This window comes from Chiloscyllium punctatum, chromosome 1 (assembly GCF_047496795.1).
Source record: "Chiloscyllium punctatum isolate Juve2018m chromosome 1, sChiPun1.3, whole genome shotgun sequence".
Taxonomy (NCBI): Eukaryota; Metazoa; Chordata; class Chondrichthyes; order Orectolobiformes; family Hemiscylliidae; genus Chiloscyllium; species Chiloscyllium punctatum.
The window spans coordinates 152,450,290-152,471,343 of NC_092739.1; the positions used below are offsets into that span (position 1 = coordinate 152,450,290).

General features: G+C 45.3%; 2 protein-coding genes across 2 annotated transcripts in view; both read left to right on the forward strand.

Moving 5' to 3' along the window:
* The window catches only part of LOC140481233 (N-acetyllactosaminide beta-1,3-N-acetylglucosaminyltransferase 4-like), an 85,104-nt gene extending 68,518 nt beyond the window's left edge, over positions 1–16,586 (forward strand). The window contains exon 2 of the transcript XR_011961485.1: positions 16,422–16,586. The gene's annotated coding sequence lies outside the window, so the exon portion shown is untranslated. The remainder of the gene's footprint in view (positions 1–16,421) is intronic.
* A 225-nt stretch (positions 16,587–16,811) lies between these two features.
* The window catches only part of cdc25b (cell division cycle 25B), a 40,196-nt gene continuing 35,953 nt past the window's right edge, over positions 16,812–21,054 (forward strand). Inside the window, exons 1-2 of the mRNA XM_072575168.1 lie at positions 16,812–17,345; positions 17,921–17,994. Of these exons, the coding sequence (XP_072431269.1) occupies positions 17,134–17,345; positions 17,921–17,994 (286 nt within the window). The 5' untranslated portion in view covers positions 16,812–17,133. The remainder of the gene's footprint in view (positions 17,346–17,920; positions 17,995–21,054) is intronic.

The window sequence follows — 21,054 nt, forward strand, 5'->3', positions numbered from 1 at the left end:
GCACAGTGCAGGCCCTTCGGCCCTCGATGTTGCGCCGACCTGTGGAACCAATCTGAAGCCCATCCGTCCTACACTCTTCCATTTTCATTCATATCTATCTAATGATCATTTAAATGCCCTTAATATTGGCGAGTCTCCTACTGTTGCAGGCAGTGCATTCCACACCCCTACTATTATTTAATAGCGGAGCAGTCTTAGGCCAGATGGCTTGTTGCTGCTCCTACATTTTATAGATTCAGACGTTTTTGCAATTGTTAAATAATTAAATTTTGGCATGAAAGGTGACTTTTTTTTAATATGAATTCTTTGATATGCAAATCTCAGAACTTCTTTTAAGACACATTCTGAAGATAACTTAAAGTTTTATAACAAAAGGTGACATCTCAGTTTAGACTGAGCTCAGCTCAGCTCAGACTCAGCTCAAACTCAGCTCAGACTCAGGTGAGCAGAGATGTCACCTTTTGTTATAAAACAAGTTATCTTGAGAATGTGACCTAAAATAAGTTCTGGGATTTACATATTAAAGAGCCAAAACCAGCAAACTCATTCTAAAAGATGACAGACTTAATAACCTAGGTTTGTTCAATATACCATTTCAGCTGCATGACACTGTCATATGTTGTTATAAATTCTGTGTGCTATGGCCCTGCTTCATAACTGCCTGATGAAGAAGCAGCACTTCAAATGCTAGTGCTTCCAAATAAACCTGTTGGAATATAACCTGGTGTTTCAGAAACTGTTTAAAACTCTCAAATGACAGGTCTTTGTCACTTTGATCAATGACAAGTCAGTTAACCTTTGAGGGATTTGGATTAGCACATCCCATTATACCACAGTAGCTACCCTCAGCTCTTGAACGAACCATTTCCCTGATGATTAAGTACATGTTTATATACTGAGGGACACAGAGTCATAGAGCTGTACAGCACAGAAATGGACCTTTTAGTCCAACCCATCTATGCCGACCAGATATTCTAAATTAATCTAGTCCCATTTGTCAGCATTTGGTCCATATCCCTCTAAACCCTTCCTATTAAATATGAATTCAAATGCCTTTTAAATGTTATAATTGTACCAGTCTCCACCATCTTCTCTTGTAGCTCATTCCATACATGCACCACCCTCTGGGTGAAAAGGTTGCCCCTTAGGTCACTTATAAATCTTTCTCCCTCACCCTAAACCTATGCCCTCTAGTTCTGGACTCCCCACTCCAGGGAAAAGACTTTGCCTATTTACCCTATCCATGCTCTCATGATTTTATAAACCTCTATAAGGTCTATATCCCCTCACCATCTGACGCTCCAGGGAAAACAGCCCCAGTCCATTCAGCTGCTCCCAAAAAGCTCAAACACTCCAACCCTGGCAACATTCTTGTTAAACTTTTCTGAACTCTTTCAAGTTTCATTACATCCTTCCTATAGGAGGGAGACTAATACTACATACAATATTCCAACAGTGACCTAACTAATGTCCTGTACAGCCGTAACATGACCTCCCAACTCCTGTACTCAATACTCTGACCAATAAAGGAAAGGCGACATGGTGGCTCAGTGGTTAGCACTGCGGCCTCACAGCGCCAGGGGCCCAGAGTCGATTCCAGCCTCGAGCAACTGTCTGTGTGGAGTTTGCACATCATCCCTGTATCTGTGTGGGTTTCCTCAGGGTGCACTGGTTTCCTCCCGCAATCCAAAGTTGTGCAGGTCAGGTGAAATCGCCATATTAAATTGCCCATAGTGTTCAGGGATATGTAGACTAGATGCATTAGTCTGGGTGGGATATTCTCCAAAGGGTCGGCGTGGACTTGTAGGGTCAAATGGCCTGTTTCCACATTGTAGCAATTCTATACTAAACACCTTCTGCATGATCCTGTCTACCTGAGACTCCACTTTCAAGGAACTATAAACCTGCACTCCAAGGTCTCTTTGTTCAGAAAAACTCCCCAGGACCTTACCATTAAGTGTATAAGTCCTGCCTAGATTCACCCTTCCAAAATGCAGCACCTCACATTTACCTAACTTAAACTCCACTTGCCACTTGTTGGCCAATTCACCCATCTGATGCACCACCCTCTGCATGAAAAAGTTGCTCTTTATGTCCCATTTAAATAATTTCTCTCTCACATAAAGCCATGCCATGTAGTTTTGGACTCCCCTGCCTTGGGAAGAAGACTTTGGCTATTCATCGTAACCATGACTCTTATGATTTTATAAACTTTTATAAGGTCACCCCTCAGCCTCCAAAATAGCCCCAGCATATTAAGCTTCTCTCAATAACTCAAACCCTCCAACCCTGACAACATGTTTGTAAATCTTTTCTGAACCCTGTCAAGTTTCACACCACCCTTCTTCCAGCAGGGAGTCCAGAATTGAACACAGTATTCCAAAAGTGGCTGAACCAGTGTCCTATACAACTTCAATATGACCTCCCAACTCCTACACTCAAAGCACTGACCAATAAAGGAAAGCAAACTAAACACCTTCTTCACTATCCTGTCTACCTGTGACTTCACTTTCAAGGAACTATGAACCTGCACTCCAAGGTCTCTTTATTCAACAACTCCCCCAATCTGCTCCAGAGATGTGTTATAATGTATCTGATTCAGGTCGATTTGAATAACTATTGTTATAGCTGGTATTAGAGCCAGGCTTAGAGACAGTGAAATTGAGGGGAAGAGAGCAACCATAAAAGTGGAGGGGTAAACTGTAACATAACAATGACATTCTGGATGTAGGTTTGCTCGCTGAGCTGGAAGCTTTATTTTCAGATGTTTCATCACCATACTAGGTAACATCTTCAGTGAACCTCTGCTGATGTTTCCTGCTCTCTATTTATATATTTGGGTTTTCTTGGGTTGGTGATGTCACTTCCTGTGGTGACATCATTTCCTGTGGCATCATTTCCTGTTCTTTTTCTCAGGGGGTGGTAAATGGGGTAAATGTGTTTGTTTATAGAGTTCTGGTTAGAATGCCATGCTTCTAGAAATTCTCATGCATGTCTCTGTTTGGCTTGTCCTAGGATGGATGTGTTGTCCCAATTGAAGTAGTGCCCTTCCTTATCTGTATGTAAGGAACCTGTTCACATCAATCAACATCAGTCTAGCCAAGGAAGCACTGACTGCACTATTAGAAGACCCAAAGACACATACACCCAAACACCACCAACATCATCAGCAAAGACAGTACCATCAAGCTAGTGGACCTATGCCTTTCCACTCACTTCACCTTCAACAACAAAACCTACAGACAAACCAATGGAAAACCCATGGGAGCTCCGATATCAGGGTTCTTCGCAGAGTCAGTAATGTAGAGACTCAAACAAACAGCTCTGCCAACCATCCAACCCAAGCTTTGGGTCCGCTATGTGGATGACAACTTTGTCATCAGTAAACAAAACAAATTAGAGGAAACCTTCAAGACTATCAATAATACTCTTATTGGCATAAAATTCACTAAAGAGGAGGAAAACAACAACAAACTGCGAGTCTTAGATGTCACAGTCGAGCGAACAGCCAATGGGGAACTTCAAACCAGTATCCACAGGAAAACAACACACACGGACGAAATACTGAACTACAGAAGCAATCATCTCAACACCCACAAACAAAGCTGCATCAGAACATTATTTCAATGAGCCACCACACACTGTAGCACAGAGGAACTATACAGAGCAGAAGAAAACCACTTATATATACAGTGTATTCAAAAAGAATGGGTATCCAATGAACACAATTCGCCGATTTCTTACCAACAAACTCAACCAAGCAGACAAAACACATCCAGAAACCCTAGCCACTCTCTCCTACATCAAAAACACTTTAGAAATGACTGCCAGACTACTCAGACCACTTGGCATCATGGTAGCCCACAAACTCACCAACACACTAAAACAGCAGCTAATGAACTTGAAAGACCCTATACAGACAACAAGCAAAACTAATGTCATTTACAAAATACTGTGCAAGAACTGTAACAAACACTACATTGGACAAACAGGCAGAAAACTAGCTACCAGAATACATGAACATCAACTAGCCACAAAACAACATGACCCTCTTTCACTAGTATCCTTACATACAGAAAAGAGAGGACACCACTTGGACTGGGACAACACATCCATCCTAGGACAAGCCAAACAGAGACATGCACGAGAATTCCTACAAGCATGGCATTCCAACTGGAACTCTATAAACAAACACATTGACTTGGATCCCATTTACCACCCCTGAGAAAAAGAATAGGAAGTGACATCACCATAGGAAATGATGTCACCACAGGAAATGACATCACCAACCCAAGGAAACCCAAACATATAAATAGAAAGTGGGAATTATCAGCAGTGCTTCGTCCGAAGGCTCGCTGAGGATGTTACCTAGAGTGGTGACGAAAAGTTTGAAAATTGAGCCTTCCAACTCAGTGAGCAAACTTACACCCAGAAACTCAACCTGAGCTACAAATTTTCTCAAAACTTGATAACAATGACATGCTGGTCTAATAATTCAGGGGCTAATGTTCTGGAGACATAAGCTCAAATCCCACCATAGGATTCAAACTAATGTCTGAGGGGGAAAGAAGGGTTAGTACCCTTGACAAACTGACTCAGAAGCAAGTGTTAACAACAAACCAAGCAGCAATCGCCCACTTCCCTTGATGAAAGAGCAGTGCTCCAAAAGGTTGTGATTTCCAATTGGACTATCACCTGGCGTCGTGTGACTTCTGATGGAGGATGTGGTGGAGGCTGGTACAATTGCAACATTTAAGAGGCATTTGGATGGGTATATGAATAGGAAGGGTTTGAAGGGATATGGGCCGGGTGCTGGCAGGTGGGACTGGATTGCGTTCGGATATCTGGTTGGCATGGATGGGTTGGACTGAAGGGTCTGGTTTCATGCTGTACACCTCTATGATTCTATGCAGTTTTGAAATTTAACTGCTTGTCTGACAAGTTACACTCTTTCAATTCAAAGAATTCCCTCAATTTATTTGATAACATTTTTCTCAAATTTTGTTGTTTTTCACCTGTTGTTGGTTTTTACGTTTAGGATCTCCAATGTCTGTGTACATGTCATAGAGTCATAGAGGTATACAGCATGGAAACAGACCCTTCGGTCCAACACATCCATGCCCACCAGATATCCTAATTAATCTAGTCCCATTTGCCAGCACTTGGCCCATACCCCTCTAAACCCTTCTTATTCATACACCTATCTAGATGCCTTTTAAATGCTGTGATTGTACCAGCCTCCACCACTTCCTCTGGCAGCTCATTCCACACACCACCCTTTGCATGAAAAAATTGCCCCTTAGGTGTTTGTGTGATATGTCGGTATTTATAACTTCTCACATTTGTGGCAAGTTAAAAAAAGTGATATTTCAGCAAAAATAGCAATGGATCATAAAATCAAAATTATATGATGGCAGGTGATTCTGCCCATTGGTTATTGTCAGTTACTTCCTTTAGCAATTGAATATTAGGGGAACTTTTTTCCCTGCAATTCTTGTACTTTCTTCAACTTTTCTTGTCAAAAGACACAATATTGCCGACTCTATCAACTGCCTCAAAAAAAATACTCCCTCCTCACTCTTACTGAAAACAAATTAATGTTTCATGTGAAGGTCATCTCTTCAGTTCATTGACTAATACATGCCTTGCAAGTATTTTTTGTAATTTTGGAGACAGGACAGATGTCTGCAAAGAATTAAGAAGGTTCAGTCTAACTAATTGACTCAGTATGAGTAATTAAACTGGACAGACAAACCCAACATTGACCTAGTAGCCACTGACAATGTCAATGGACAAAACAGCCCTATCAGCTTCATGGCATCAGGTCAAACATGGGCAAGGCATCATTGGAACGTAGTGTAGTGATGGTAGCCAGGTGGACATCATGAGCTCTCTGATTGGGGCTGTTAAGCTTGTTCAATCGGGGAGCCCTGGCTGACAGATAAAAACAGGAGCTTCAGACATACTGTTCATTTTGAGAGCTGCTTCCGAAGGAGCTGGATCAGTGTCAAGGACTCTTCACGTATAATAAAGGGTGACTTGGTGATGAGATACTGGCCTCTGTGGAGTCATTTCAGTATAAAGCACATTCTGCAGAAATTCACTCACAACTGTTTTTGAGTTTGAGTAAGCATTGCTGTTATTTGGGAACCCTGACTTGTTTGATCTTGCCATCAAAGACCAGGCCAGTGTGTGAAAAGAATGTGTTATTTTTTCCGGGCAGATGAAAAGCAACGAGTAATTAGATTAGATTCCCTACAGTGTGGAAACAGGCCCTTCGGCCCAACAAGTCCACACTGACTCTCTGAAGAGCAACCCACCCAGACCCATTCCCCTACATTTACCCCTGACTAATGCACCTAACACTACAGGCAATTTAGCATGGCCAATTCACCTAACCTGCACATCTTTGGACTGTGTGAGGAAACCAGAGCACCCAGAGGAAACCCACGCAGACATGGGCAGAATGTGCAAACTCCGCACAGATAGTAACCTGAGGCAGGAATTGAACCCGGGTCCCTGGCGTGTGAGGCAGCAGTGCTGACCACTGAGCCACCATGCCACCCTGTCAGCTTGGAGACCTGCAACTTTTTCAGTTATTAGGAACCTAACATTCCCTGAGGTACCAGATACTAAAACCTTTCAAGAGTTGATGGGTTTAGTTAAGGCATATTATGCCAAGCCTCCTCTAATTCTAAGATTCTATCATTTTTACTTGGCAATTCAAGAAGCAGGAGAATCCATGGATTTTTGACAAGGTAACGATGACTGGCAGAAGCATGTGACTTTGGTTTAACTCTTAATAAGATGCTGAGGGACTGTTTGGTGTGTGTGATTAAATGTCCCCATCCAGAAACACTTACTAGCTGAAGACCAACTGGACTTCAATCAGGCACTACAACTGGTTTACCATTGGAAAATGCAACAAGTGGAGCACGTGTTGCAGGGCATTCCGACAGAAGTCGACACCCTCGCCAGTTGATTGAGTTGGGGAACACCACTTGAGTGAAGGCAATTTCATAGCCTTACTCAGGACACATCCTGAGCAGATGGACTCAATGTCAGCCCACAGCTAAATCCCAAAACAAAGCCAAGCCTCAGCCAAACAGTTAAAATTTTCTTCAGGATCCAGGCTGGCAAGCCATTGCAGTTGCTGCCAGTATGCAGACTCAAGACACAATGGAGTTCTGCTCGAGCTAAATGGAGTAAGAGAACTCATGGGCGAGTATCCAGGACAGCGCACACCCTGGAAAGTCCACCTACATCTGGTTTCTAACAGTGACATTGCTTAGCAAAATCTAAATTAGAACCAATCAAAATAAATGTCTGGTTTAAATGGTCACCCGGTTCTGAAGGAGACCAAATCTAGCACGATTGTTTCAATAATTGCAAAACCAGTCTTTAACAAAATTTGCTCTGGGCTCCAACACTCAGCCAGTCCTCAGCTAGTGTGAACATACACCGGGAAACCTTTGCAGATTAAAGGTACGATTTTGGTTCTCTTATGAGAAGTAGCAGGCTCAGTTACAACTGATTGTAGATAAAGGCTCGGCCCCAAGCTTGATGGGGCAAAATTGGTTGAGAAAGATTCACTTTGCTTGGCTCAACATTTTTCAATTGGAAAATGGCTACCTGAGTGATGTCCTAATTAAATATTTGGAAGTTTCTCAGGAAGGTCGAGGGACTATCAAAGAAGCCAACGGCGCCTTGCGTGTTGACCAGAAAGTAATTCCATGATTCTGCAAGGCCTGCCCAATAATATTTGTCTTACAGGCAAAAGTAGAGGCAGACCTCATAAGACAAGAAATTGGAGGACTCACAAACGAGCAGTTTGGGGAATGGGCAGCATGCGTCATAGCAATTACGAAGCCTGATGGGTCCGTTCATCTTTGTGGATATTCTAAACAAATGTAAACAGTTTTTTTCCAGCTGGATAAAAACCCAATCCCTTGCATAGAGGACTTATATGCTAAGCTACATGGGGACTGTCCTTCACAAAGCTGGACATGAGCCAGTGTACTTGCAATTGTGGTTAGATGAGGATTCCCAGAAGTCGGCCATAATTAATACCCATAAGGGTTTGTCCCAATGTAAGTGACTGCTATTTGGGGTATTGTCAGCCTGTGTAATTTTTAAGAAGATGATGGAGAACATTATATAAGGTCTACCCCAGGACACCATTTAGCTAGATGATGTGCTAATAACAGGGAAGATCAATAAGGAGCACTTAGAATATTTGGACATAGTTGTTAGATATTTCTCCCAGTGGTCATATGTCTTAGAAGGGAAAAATGTGAGTTTCAAGCACCCCAAGTGACCTATTTGAGCTACAGAGTCGACAAGGCCAGGTTACACCTGTTGGAAGATAAAGTGAGGGTGATTAAATGTGCCCTGGATCCTATGTCTGTGCCAGAGCTTAGATCTTTCCTTGAGCTGGTAAATGATTAAGGAAAGTCCATACATAACCTAGCCTCCATCCTGGCACCTTTCATCAACTCTTACAGAAATGTCAGCCTTCAAATTGATCATATGGTGAAGCCATCGCTTTCAGGGAAGTGAAGAAACAGCTATCATCCTCTAAGGTGTTGGCACACCATGATCCCAAGCAAGATCTGGTATTGACATGCAATGCCTCCCCATACAGCATCAGGATAGTATTAGTTTATAGGTGGCCCAATAGAAAGGTACATCCAATAGCGTATGCATCACAGACTTTGGCTAATGTGGAGCATAAATATACCCAGATAGAGAAGGAAGCCTTGGCGATCATAGGTGAGGTCAGGAAATTCCACCAATATCTTTATGGGCGTGAATTTGTATTAATATCAGATTACAGACCCCTACTAGGTCTAGAGGACAAGGCAGTGCCTCCCATAGCTTCAGGCCAAATTCAGCAGTAGACTGTAAAATGAGATACACGTAATTACAAGTCGGAACACCATTTGGGAGTAGCAAATGTGGATGCATTCCTCCACTCCATTATCCTATACTTTCCCAAGACTAATGCACCTAATCTACACATCCCTGAACATGATGGGCAATTTAGCATGGCCAATTCACCTAACCTGCACATCGTTGGATTGAATCGGAGGAAACACATGCAGAAATGGGGAGAAATGGGGAGACGTTTGCCTGAGGCTAGAATCGAACCCATGTCCCTGGCGCTGTGAGGCAGCAGTGCTAACGACTGAGCCACCATGCCACCCCAATAGTAAATACACCAGTGGTGGGCCTGTCACTAAATTTTAGATTAGATTAGATTCCCTACAGTGTGGAAACAGGTCATTCGGCCCAACTAGTCCACAAAAATCCTCCCATGAGCAACCCACCTAGACCCATTCCCCTACATTTACCCCTGACTAATGCACCTAACACTATGGGCAATTTAGCCAATTCACCTGACCTGCACATCTTTGGACTGTGGGAGGAAACCGGAACATTTGGAGGAAACCCACACAGACACAGGGAGAACGTACAAACTCCACACAGACAGTTGCCCAATTTGGGAATTGAATCCAGGTCCCTGGTACTGTGAAGCAGCAGTGCTAACCACTGAGACACCATGCCACCCCAATTTTCTGTACAACATCAGACATTGGAGTGGAAAGATTCAGACTTGACAAAACTAAAACAGCTGTTGATGATGGGGGAAACCAAAGGGCAGTCGTAATCAGAATTAAAACCTTTTTGGACCCGGAGAGATCAGATCACAGCAGAGGACTGCAGATTATTATTGAGGGCAAGAGTGATTGTCCTGAGCAAAGGTCACTGCCAGATACTGGCTGAGCTCTATCAGGATCATCTGGGGGGGTTTCCAAAATGAAGATGTTAGCGAGAAGTTATGTCCAGCAGCCAGGATTGGATGCAGGCGTAGCCATATTGGTAGGGCAGTGCCCAGAGTGCCAACAAGGTCAGAAATTACTTCATCTCCCACCCATTTGTGGGAATCATTGGGTGAATTGTGGACTCAGTTACATGTTGACTATGCAGGTCCCTTCATGAGCTGAATGAATTTAGTCATTATGAATGTTCATAGCGGCCTTTAGTCAACATGGCTGGATGTTCATAGAGTCCATTCATCACAGAGGAGGACGACAATAAAAAAACTGCACGCATCTTTTGCAGTACGTGGACTCCTGGAATATTTCCATAAAATTCCCATATAATCCCGACAGTGTGGAAACAGATCCACATTGACTCTGAAAAGCATCCCACCCAGACTCAACCGATCCCAGTAACCCTGCATTTTCCATGGCTAACCTACAAATCTCCAGACACTATGGGTAATTTAGCATGACCAATCCACCTAACCTGCACTTTTTTGGACTGTGGGAGGAAACTGGAAACCCATCGTGGACATGGGGAGAATGTGCAAACTACACACAGTAGGTCAAGCGTGGAATCAAATCCAGGTTCCTGGAGTTGTGAGGCAGCAGTGCTAACCACTGTGAACCCTCATTATCCGTTGGTCACAGATAACAACTCATCATTTACCAGCAGGGAATTTGAGTATTTCCTAAAAGTCAAATGGTATTTCACATATAAGGACAGCTGCATACCATCCATCATCCAATAGTCTGGCAGAAAGAGCAGTCCAAAGTTTGAAGGCAGGATTAAAGAAATAGCCTACAGCTTCATTAGAAACCAAACGGTCCCACTTCATATTTATTTATAGGACCTCCTCTCAGGGAACTACAGGGATAGCTCCGGCAGATTTGCTAATAGGGAGAAGACTCGGCACCACAGTAAATCTGATTTTCCTAAACCCGGAGGGAGGGTGAAATGATGCCAGGAATGCCAAAGCTATAAACAAGCCTACGCTAAGTGAGAGAAATCGTTTACTTTAGGGAATGAAGTTTGGTGCAGAAACCACAGGTTTCTACTGCATGGATCAGAGGCATAGTTGATGCAAGGTCAGATCCAGTGACGTATAACGTTTAGGTAGGTGCAAAGGTCCTGACCCAGCACGTAAACCAAATGAAACTGCAAACTCACAAATGGGGTGGGAGCAAAATATGCCTCGCTCCTGGGAACAATTGGAAAGTTTGGCAGAACCTGTGGGTTCTCAGTTTCCTTCAAGAATTGAAAATGTCTCAGATCCTGAAATGGACACAGCAGATAAAGCCTAAAGAAGAGAATGAATTTCTTCTGAGATGCTCTGGGCATAAGAGGAGCATTAACCAACATCCCCTCCTCCCACCTTGTATCAGAGCAGAACTGGAGGAACCTGACCCAGAGCTAAAATGCTCCAGGAGGAACTACAAAAAAAAAAGGATCTGGTCTATATCCTCTGACTCATGGGGTAGAGTGGTAGTGGTTGTAATCGGGTCATCCAGGTTTTTAAAAAATTATTTTTTCCTTTAACCCCCACGCTACCGCCTAACTGCGGTAGTGCTTATTTTTCCCCAGCACCCATGGTGTGTGTATATAGGTGTGAGACACAGTGGGAAACACAAAGTGCACGAATCTTTATTCAATTTCCACCACCAGGAAGATAGGGAAAACACCCGAGTGGCCAGTGACAAGCACTGCCCTTCACAACAAAGGGCAATGCTGTGTGATCAAAACAGTGAAGGGGAGGGTATGGACTAAATCAAAATAGAGTTGGAGGGGGAAATAATGCACTCCACTCCCTGCGGCACCCACCTCTCCCTGAACAACTCCAGGGTGTTGGTGGACACCGCGTGCTCCTTTTTTTTTGTGTGTGTAGGTGCGAGACACAGTGAAAGACACAAAGTGCACAAATCTTTATTCAATTGCCACCACCAGGAAGATAGGAAACCACCAGAGTGGCTAGTGACAAGCACTGCCCTTCACATCAAAGGGCAATGCTGTGTGATCAAAACAGTGAAGGGGAGGGTAAGGACTAAATCAAAATAGAGTTGGACGGGGAAATAATGCACTCCACTCCCTGCGGCACCCACCTCTCCCTGAACAACTCCAGGGTGTTGGTGGACACCGCGTGCTCCTTCTCCAAGGACACCCGGGCTCTATCCAGGTGATTCTCATAGAATACGAGTTGCCTGATTGGATCAGATTAACAGCCCCAATCTGGGAGCCCTGGCTGGCAGCTTAAAACAGGCTTGTCAGACATTCTCCAACTCTGAGAGCTGCAGCAGTGTTAAAGATTCTCCACATGTAAATAAAGTTAAAAATCATACAACTTTGTACACCCCAGTCCAACATCGGCATCTCCAAATCATGACTACATGTAAATAAAGGGCGTCATGAGATGTCAGTCTCTGTTCAGTTATTTCACATAAGAATGGGATTAGACCAGTCAATCAAGCCTCTTCCACCATTTAATATGATCATGGCTGAACAAAGACTTTAATACCTTTTACTCAAATTAACCCCAAAAGCTTATATGCCAATCAAATATTTAGCAATCTCTACTTTAAATATACTCAAAGATGAACTTCCACAACCCATTGAGTAGAGAATTTCAAAGATTCACAACACTTGCAGTAACAAAAATTCTGATCTCAATGCGTCATTTTGTTTTATAACACTCTTACAAGCACCAAGGGATACTTGTTTGTAAAATGGTCACTAGACCCGAAATGTTGAATCCACAGATGCTGAGATTCTTCCGCTATTTCTGTTTTTGTTTCAGATTTGCAGTATCTATATTTTTCCCACACTTATTTACATGAAAGGTGCAGTTTAAAACAAAGCAAAACAACTTTTATTTATTAGATGTAGTAAAGAAGTAACAATAGCTATTACAGCAATAGCTAATGGTTATATGGTAACTCATTCCGAAACGTAAGGCAACACTGCAGTTCTATTATCGAGTTTAAAACTGCAACTGCTTTCAGAGAATTAGGTATTTGTTTGCACTGAACACTTCTGAAAAGCTGTGAAGAATACTAAGCAGTTGGGGGAGGGAATACTCTTGTCTGTGGGTGGTTTAGAATTCAAGGCTGTCACTGCCTGTCACACTCTGCTGTGTCCAACTCCCATCAACGCTGCTGCTGAATGAATGAATGAATGAATGAAAATCAAATGTGACCTCCTCTTGTTATTTCCACCTCGCTCTCTCTCCACACCTGTCGTCCCCCGCCACAATCAAATAGAGCTCAAATAACCATTTCAGTTTAAAATGCACAACTGCCCCGAGCAAAAAGAAACCACGCTGGGTTACCACTCCCAAGTGACACATCAGCAATTGCCCCCGAACTCATTTAAAAGCCCACTACAGCTGTCTCCCGCCAGAAACTGGATACAAAAATCCGAAGGATCCACTTGGAAAAGAGGATTGTCCCTTCATTATCAAATATATAAATGTCAAATAATAATCCCTTTCACGAGATAAAACAACAAGAAGAAATATAAATCAAATTGAACCGAATTAATTGTGTAGGGCTTTGGAAAACAAAGCTTGACTTCAATTTATTTTTCAGCTAGGGTCAAATGCCTCCCTTTTTCTAGTCTAATGGCATGATCCAATTTCCGCGTCGCGTGATGTGACGGCGACGGCTATTGGTGGGATGCGGAGCGGTGAGAGTGGCTGTGTCTGATTGGTCAGATTCCCTCCAGCCCCCATGTGGCTTGCCCCATGGGTGGGGTCTGGGAGAAGGTGGGGATTTGGCCCCGCCCCAGGACCAGGCCTTTGTGGGTGGGGTCAGGGTGTGGAGAGAATGTGGCTAATGATTAAGAGTCATAATGTGAAGGGGGTGCCAGTGTTGGACTGAGTTAAAATATTAGACAACTGTCTGTGTGGAGTTTGCACTTTGCCTCTGTGTTTGCGTGGGTTTCCTCCCACAGTCCAAAAATGTGCAGGTTAGGTGAAGGGGTAAATGTAGGGGAATGGGTCTGGGTGATCACTCTTCAGAGGTTCGGTGTGGACTTGTTGGGCCGAAGGGCCTGTTTTCACACTGGAAGTAATCTAATCAAACACAAAGTTATAGTCCAACAGGTTTACTTGATTTGGAGATGCTGGTGTTGCACTTGGGTGGACAAAGTTAAAAATCACAACACCAGGTTATAGTCCAACAGGTTTAATTGGAAGCACACTAGCTTTCGGAGCATCACTCCTTCAGCAGGTAGCTGTGACTATCACCTGATGAAGTCGCTCCTTCATCAGGTGATAGTCACAGCTACCTGCTGAAGGAGTGATGCTCCGAAAGCTAGTGTGCTTCCAATTAAACCTGTTGGACTATAACCTGGTGTTGTGTGATTTTTAACTAGGTTTACTTGAAACTGCAAGCTTTTGGATCCCCGCTCCTTCCTCAGGTAGCTAGTGGGGCAGGATCATAGGAAAAGATCAAAGTGTCATACAACTGATGCAGTGTATTGAACAAATCGAGATTGCTGTTAAAAGTGTGGCACTGGAAAAACACAGCCAATCAGGCAGGCAGCATTCAAGGAGCAGGAAAATCAACATTTCAGTATAAGCTCTTCGTCAGGGAAGTGGTGGGGACAGGAGGCTGAGAGATAAATCGAGAGTGGGGGTGGGGTAAAATAGCTAGGAATGTATAGGTAGATGAATGTGGGAGGTGATGGTGAAAGATAGGAGCGAAAGGTTGAAAGGCGGAAAGGAATATAGACATGTAGGACACATTAACCACACAGGATCAATGTCTATTTCAGCAGTTTTCTCATCTCCCCTCCTCCAAGTCAGTACCGCCCTCTTGAATTGTCCTACCTGTCCGCTCCACCATCTACCTTGAGTCAGACTGGTGCTGTTTCCAAATTGGAATTTATATGTCATATGGACTGACTGCCTACAGATTGTGTGCTTTTTGAACAAAAGAGAATGCATCTGCAAATACAAATCTACAAATGCAAATTCACCCCATAGACGTGTGTGTGTGATGGAGTATATGCCTTAGTATGTGAGAGGGTGTGTCTGTGTGTGTGAGACAGTCTGTGTGAGTGTGATTGTGTATGTGTATGTGTATATATATGGCCATGTTTGTGAGTGTGTGTGAAAGAGCTTATAGTGTAGTGGGGTCACCTGTACTGTGACATGAACCCAAGATCATGGTTGAGGCCGTCTTCACCATTACCAACCTTGGTTATCAGCCTCTGCTCGGTGACTCTGCAATGTCTGCCTTGGAAGACAGTCACCCGAAGATCCGAGGGGCCGAATGTCCTTGACTACTGAAGAGTTACCCCACTGGGAGGGAACATCCCTGTCTGGCAGGGTGGAGGAGGAGCAGTAGGCACCTCCCAGCCACATTGTCCCCGTCGGGAAGGGGCATGGCTGGACGTTTGTCCGTCTGTTAAAGGTAACCCCGGAGAGGACGACTTCAAGGGGGATTGGGGGGGACGTGTTGCTGGAGATTGGACCCCTACCACTTCAGTTTGAAACATAGATTCGAAGTGGGATCTCACACATAATGTACATTAGGCGAAAGTGACTTCTGCAGATGCTGGAGATCAGAGTCAAGGTTAGCGTGGTGCTAGAAAAGCACAGTAGGTCAGACAGCATCCGAGGAGCAGGAAAATCGATGTTTCGGGCAAAAGCCCTTCATCTGGAATGAGGCTGGGACCCTTGGGGGTGGAGACATAAATGGGAGGAGGGTGGGGCTGGGGAAAGGTAGACAAGAGTGCAATAGGCAGATGGAAGTAGGAGAGACTGGAGACTGCATGCCTATTCGCAGAGCGCTTCAGAGAATATCTCCGGGATACCTGCACCAACCAACCCCACCGCCCCGTGGCCGAACATTTCAACTCCTCCTCCTACTCTGCCAAGGACGTGCAGGTCCTGGGCCTCCTCCATCGCCACTCTCTTACCACCCGACGCCTAGAGGAGGAACGCCTTATCTTCTGCCTCAGGACCCTCCAACCCATGGCATCAATGTGGACTTCACCAGTTTCCTCATTTCCTCTCCTTCCACCTTACCCCAGTTACAACCTTCCAGCTCAGCACCGCCCTCATGATCTTCCTTCCCACCGACCCACTCCACCCTCCTCTCCGACCTATCACCTTTACCTCACCACTATTCACCTATCACACTCTCAGCTACCTTTTCCCCACCTCCCACCTCCCATTTATCTCTCCACCCAGGAGACTCCCAGCCTCATTCCTGAGGAAGGGCTCCAGCCCAAAACATCAATTTCCCTGCTTCTCTGATGCTGCCTGACTTGCTGTGCTTTTTAAGCACCACGTTAATCTTGACATAAAGTGCATTGTCTAACCTGAGATATGATTTCCTGTACCTTTAATTATCTAGGGATAGAGACTTGAAAGAAAACTGGATTTTGGACTTTAATCAGCATTCTACCTCTTAATTGATTAAAGAGTTGAACAAGGCCAGCTGTTTTAAAGTTCACTTTTTGCTTATAAATTCTGTTTTGTACTTGCCCATCATAACATGCTTGAGGAAAGAGCGGAGCTCCGTAGAGCTTACAATTTCAAATAAACCTGGTGTTGATTAGTTTCTTTTGTTTTTACCTTCTTTTTGACCTAGTCCTGCTCCAGCACCTCCTTCCCTTGGTGAGGGCTGCCCAGAAGGTGGATCTGCTCAGTCACATGATCCTGTCGGGAAGGGGCGTGGTCATTCCCCAGCAGCTGATGACGACGAGAAACATGGGGCGTGGCTGGAGATGAGACCCCGCCCGTGGCGAGGAGAGAACGCAGGGTTTGGTGCCCAGGTGCCACGTGATCCGCACAGGGTGGGAGGCGTGGCCGGGAGGTTGATCTCTCTCATTGACAGGGGAAGGCGAGCGCGCGCGCCGCTGGAGCTGAGACCCCGCCCGCTGAGTCGGAGCGGGCGAACGATTGGCCTTCGCTGTCACGTGGCACCGCGTGCGTGCCCGCCCGGAGGCGGGGCCTATGGGCGTTGTTATTTTTCGAAATAAAGGCGGTGGCGCGAGCGGCGGCTGGAGCCTGAGGCCTTCAAGGGGCGCCATGGGGCAGGGCAGCAACCGATAACTGGATAGACAGGGTGGGAGGGGGAAAGCGGAGTGATAGGAGAGGGCCCGGCACCGCCAATGAGACCCTGAAGAGAAGGCCTTGGGGCCGGGGAGCGGGCCAACGAAAAGGAATCGGTCCCTGCTGCTCCCGCTTTAAACGCTCACCCTCCGCTTTTCATCCCCGGCCCGTTCCTCTTCCCCCACAAACGCCCCTCTCGCCGACACCGTGTTGTTTTTATAAAGGTGTCTATTCCGCTCCCTGTCGCCATGAGTGGGGTCACCAGTCCCCCCAGGCAGCCGTGTAGGAGCTCGAGCTCCGGCCGCAGCCCGGGCAGACAGCAGCAGCAGCAGCAGCAGCTGGCCCCCCTCCCTCTGGAGAAAGGCCGCTCGTGTAAAGCCCTGTTCTCGTCCGAGCCCCCGGTGCTGTCGCCGGTCACCAACCTGGCTCTCAACATGGTCAACCTGAGTGGCCTGGGCAGGTAAAACAAGGGGTGGGGGGGCTTTGTGTGTCTCTCCCTCTGTGTCTCTGTCTTCTCTCACCCCCCCCCCCCCCGTGTCTCTCTCTCTTCTCTCTCCTCCCCCCTCTGTGTGTCTCTCTTTTCTTTCTTCTCTCTTCTCCCCCCCCCCCCCCCAACCGTGTGTCTCTTCTTCTCCCCCCCCCCCCTCTGTGTGTCTCTCTCTTTTCTTTCTTCTCTCCCCCCCCCCCCCCCCGTGTCTCTCTTTTCTTTCTTCACCCCCCCCCCGTGTGTCTCTCCATCTCTCTCTTCTCCCCCCTCTGTACCTCTCTATCCTGGTTGATGCTCCCATGCTGGGAAGCATTGCATTCTGCGCAGAAGCAGGAGGTTGGAGATTGACTACTGGTTATGCAAAAAAAATCAGAATTCACGACGTTTTTCAATTATTTGTGCAATGTTTTAAGTGGGGTGGTAATTTGTGCGGCTGGTCCCTTTTGTTTGCGCCTCCCCACCCCACCTCCTTACTCACTCTGAGCGCTTCCAGCCCCCACATGGCTTGTGCATGGAAATTTCAATGACTTTTTTTGTCCCTTTTTTAGTAATTGCGATACCCCGAAACGCAGGCCGAGTGGAGCCGTGTTACTGAAGACGCTCTCATCCGATTCTGATGCAGGTTGGTACTCGATGGGAGCTCAGAATGTCTGTTTTCTCCCTGGCAATCCCCTCTTTCTTTCTCTTTCCCCCGCTTCCCGGTTCCAATTAAAGTATTGTGTGCACAAGTTAGGAAGAAGTACACTCCACTTAGCTGGCACTGTGCCTAAAGTAGTACTTAAAGCGATACAGCACCGGAATAGGCTCTTGGTCCACAATGTCTGTATCAACTGAGGTCATTCTAACCTAATCCTATCAGCTTCTAGGTGGTTTGTATACACCTATTCCTTACCTGTTCATATGTCTGACTAAATGCCTCTAAATATTGCTATCATTTGCTTCTGCCACCTTCCTTGGCAGCCCATTCTAGGCATCTTACCACCCTTTTTCAAGAAAAACTTGTGCCTCACGCCTCTTAAAATTTCTGTACATTATCCCCCAGTATTTGACATTTTCACCCTTGGTGGGGGAGGAGAGAGAGAAACTGATCTATCCATGCTCCTCCTCATTTTGTAAACTTGAATCCAAGTTTGTCTAATCTGCTTGACTGATTTCAGGGAAAAAGTCTTGACAATCCTTGAATGTTTGCCATTGCCTTAACTGGCACAAATCAGATTCCATAACACTGGATATGGCAACATTGAAATTAAAATGTTCAGTGATGTTCAATTGTTCCTAACTAGATTGAATAACAGATCAGGCACCAAGCTTATAATTCAAACAGGAGTTCATTGACCATGTAACTTTAGCGCAAAAGCAAATACGATTAATCTACCCAGCTTCTGCAGACTGCTAGGAATGTTTACTTATCTTAGTCACTAGGCTTTTCTCAAACTTTGACTTAGACTATACCTAGACTTCCAAAAGGCCTTTGATAAGGTGCCTCACAGGAGTATGCTGAGTAAGGTGACGTCCATGGTGTTTGAGGTGAGCTACTGGCATGGTTTGGCATAAAAGGTTCTTTTTTGGAATGACACCTGGTGACAAGTGGTGTCCTGCAGGGTTCAGTGTTGGGTTCGCAGTTGTTATAAATGATCTGGGCAAAGAGAATGGGGCATTCTGGTGAAGTTTGCTGATGATATGAAGTTAGGTCGACAGGCAGATAGTTCTGAGGAGGTAGGGAGGCTACAAAGCTTTAGACAGTTTAGGAGAATGCATTCTAGGCATTTCTTGGACCAATGTGAGGTCTTTAACTTTGGAAAAATGAATACCGGTATGAACTATTTTCTAAACAGGTGAGAAAATTCCAAAAGCCAAAGTACAAAGGGATCTGGGAGTGCTAGTCTAGATTCTCTAAAGGTTGACTTGCAGATTGAGTCCATGGTTAAGAAAGCAAATGTAATTTTGTCATTTATCTAGAGGGTTGGAATGTGAAAGCAGCGATGTGCTACTGAAACTCTATAAAGGTCTGGTTTGGGCCAATTTAGAATAGTGCCCAGTTTTGTGCTCCACACTGCAGGAAGAACATACTGGCACTTGCGTGTCTGAAGCGGTGAATCACACGGTTGATCCCTGGAATGGTAGGCCTAACATACGATGAATGGCTGAGATCCGAGGATTGTATTCTTTAGAGTTTAGAAAGTTGAGGGGAGGTCTAATCAAAACTTACAAGATGGTGAATGGCTTAGAAAGGGTGGATGCTGGGAAATTTTCTGTCAGGTGGGGATGCCAGGACTTTTGGGCACTCTCTCAAAGTTAGAGGGGGTCAATTTAGAATGGAAATGAGGAGACTTGTCTTCCACCAGAGAGTGGTGGGCATGTGGAATTCATTGCCAATGAGCACAGTGAAGGCCATGATGTTAAATGTGTTCAAGGCAGAGATTGATTAAATTCATAATCTTGCAAGGAATTAAGGGATGGGGGAAGTGTATGGGTAAGTGGTGTTGAAATGCCCATCAAGTTCAAAGTCACCTGATTGTCAGGGCTGAGTGGGACTGAGAACAAAGGTTACTATTTCAAATTTTGTGGTTAACAAGTGAAACATTCATTTTATTCAAGTTAAAAGCAATTTCTTGGTGTGGCTGACTGATCTACTCATCTCAGCGTTTTGTTTGAAACTCATTTTGTAATATGCAAGTTTGTCCTTGTTGTTTTTAAAAGTATTTGTAAATTTCATTGATTGGCTGCCAACTTGTGGTTTCCTGCTGGTTCATTGAATGCTATATTTTGCCACACCCAAGGTAGAGTTGTCATTAGCTGTTGGCCTGCCTGAGTGGCACAGACTGCTCCAGTTTACCACATTAACTCCAGATCAAGGCAGAATCCTGAGTGGCCTGAAAAGTGAATTGATCTCTGGACTACTTTGCGGTGATATTTCCATTGTTAGTAAAAGCACAAGTTTAGGCTTGTAAATGCAAAAGTTGATTCCTGACTGCTTGTTGCTGATGTTATCAGATTGTACCCCATGTTCCACACATGCAACTGGAAAAGTCAATATGATTTACGTTTAAATGCTTTTTCACATGTCTTGTCTGCACTAATTGCCGCCTCAACCTGTCTACCTCCCTCCCCCACTTCAACCCCTCACCCTCACGACGCGCAGCCCTCCAATCCCTCCACTCCAATCCCAACCTCACCATCAAGCCAGTGGATAAAGGGAGCGCAGTGGTAGTCTGGCGCACTGACCTCTACAACTCGAGGACACCTCTTCCTACTGCCCCCTCGACCATGACCCCACCCCCCATCACCAAACCATCATCTCCCAGACCATACAGAACCTCATCACCTCAGGAGATCTCCACCCACCAGCTTCCATCCTCGTAGTCCGGGACCCCGCACTGCCCGGTTCTACCTCCTTCCCAAGATCCACAAGCCTGACCACCCTGGCCGACCCGTTGTCTCAGCATGCTCCTGCCCCATTGAACTCATCTCTACCTACCGCGACACTGTTCTATCCCCCTGGTCCAGGAACTCCCCACATACGTTCGAGACACCACCCACGCCCTCCACCTCCTCCAAGACTTCCGTTTCCCTGGCCCCGAATGCCTCATCTTCACTATGGATATCCAATCCCTCTACACCTCCATCCGCCATGGCCAGGGCCTCCAAGCCCTCTGTTTTTCCCCCTCCAGACATCCCCAAC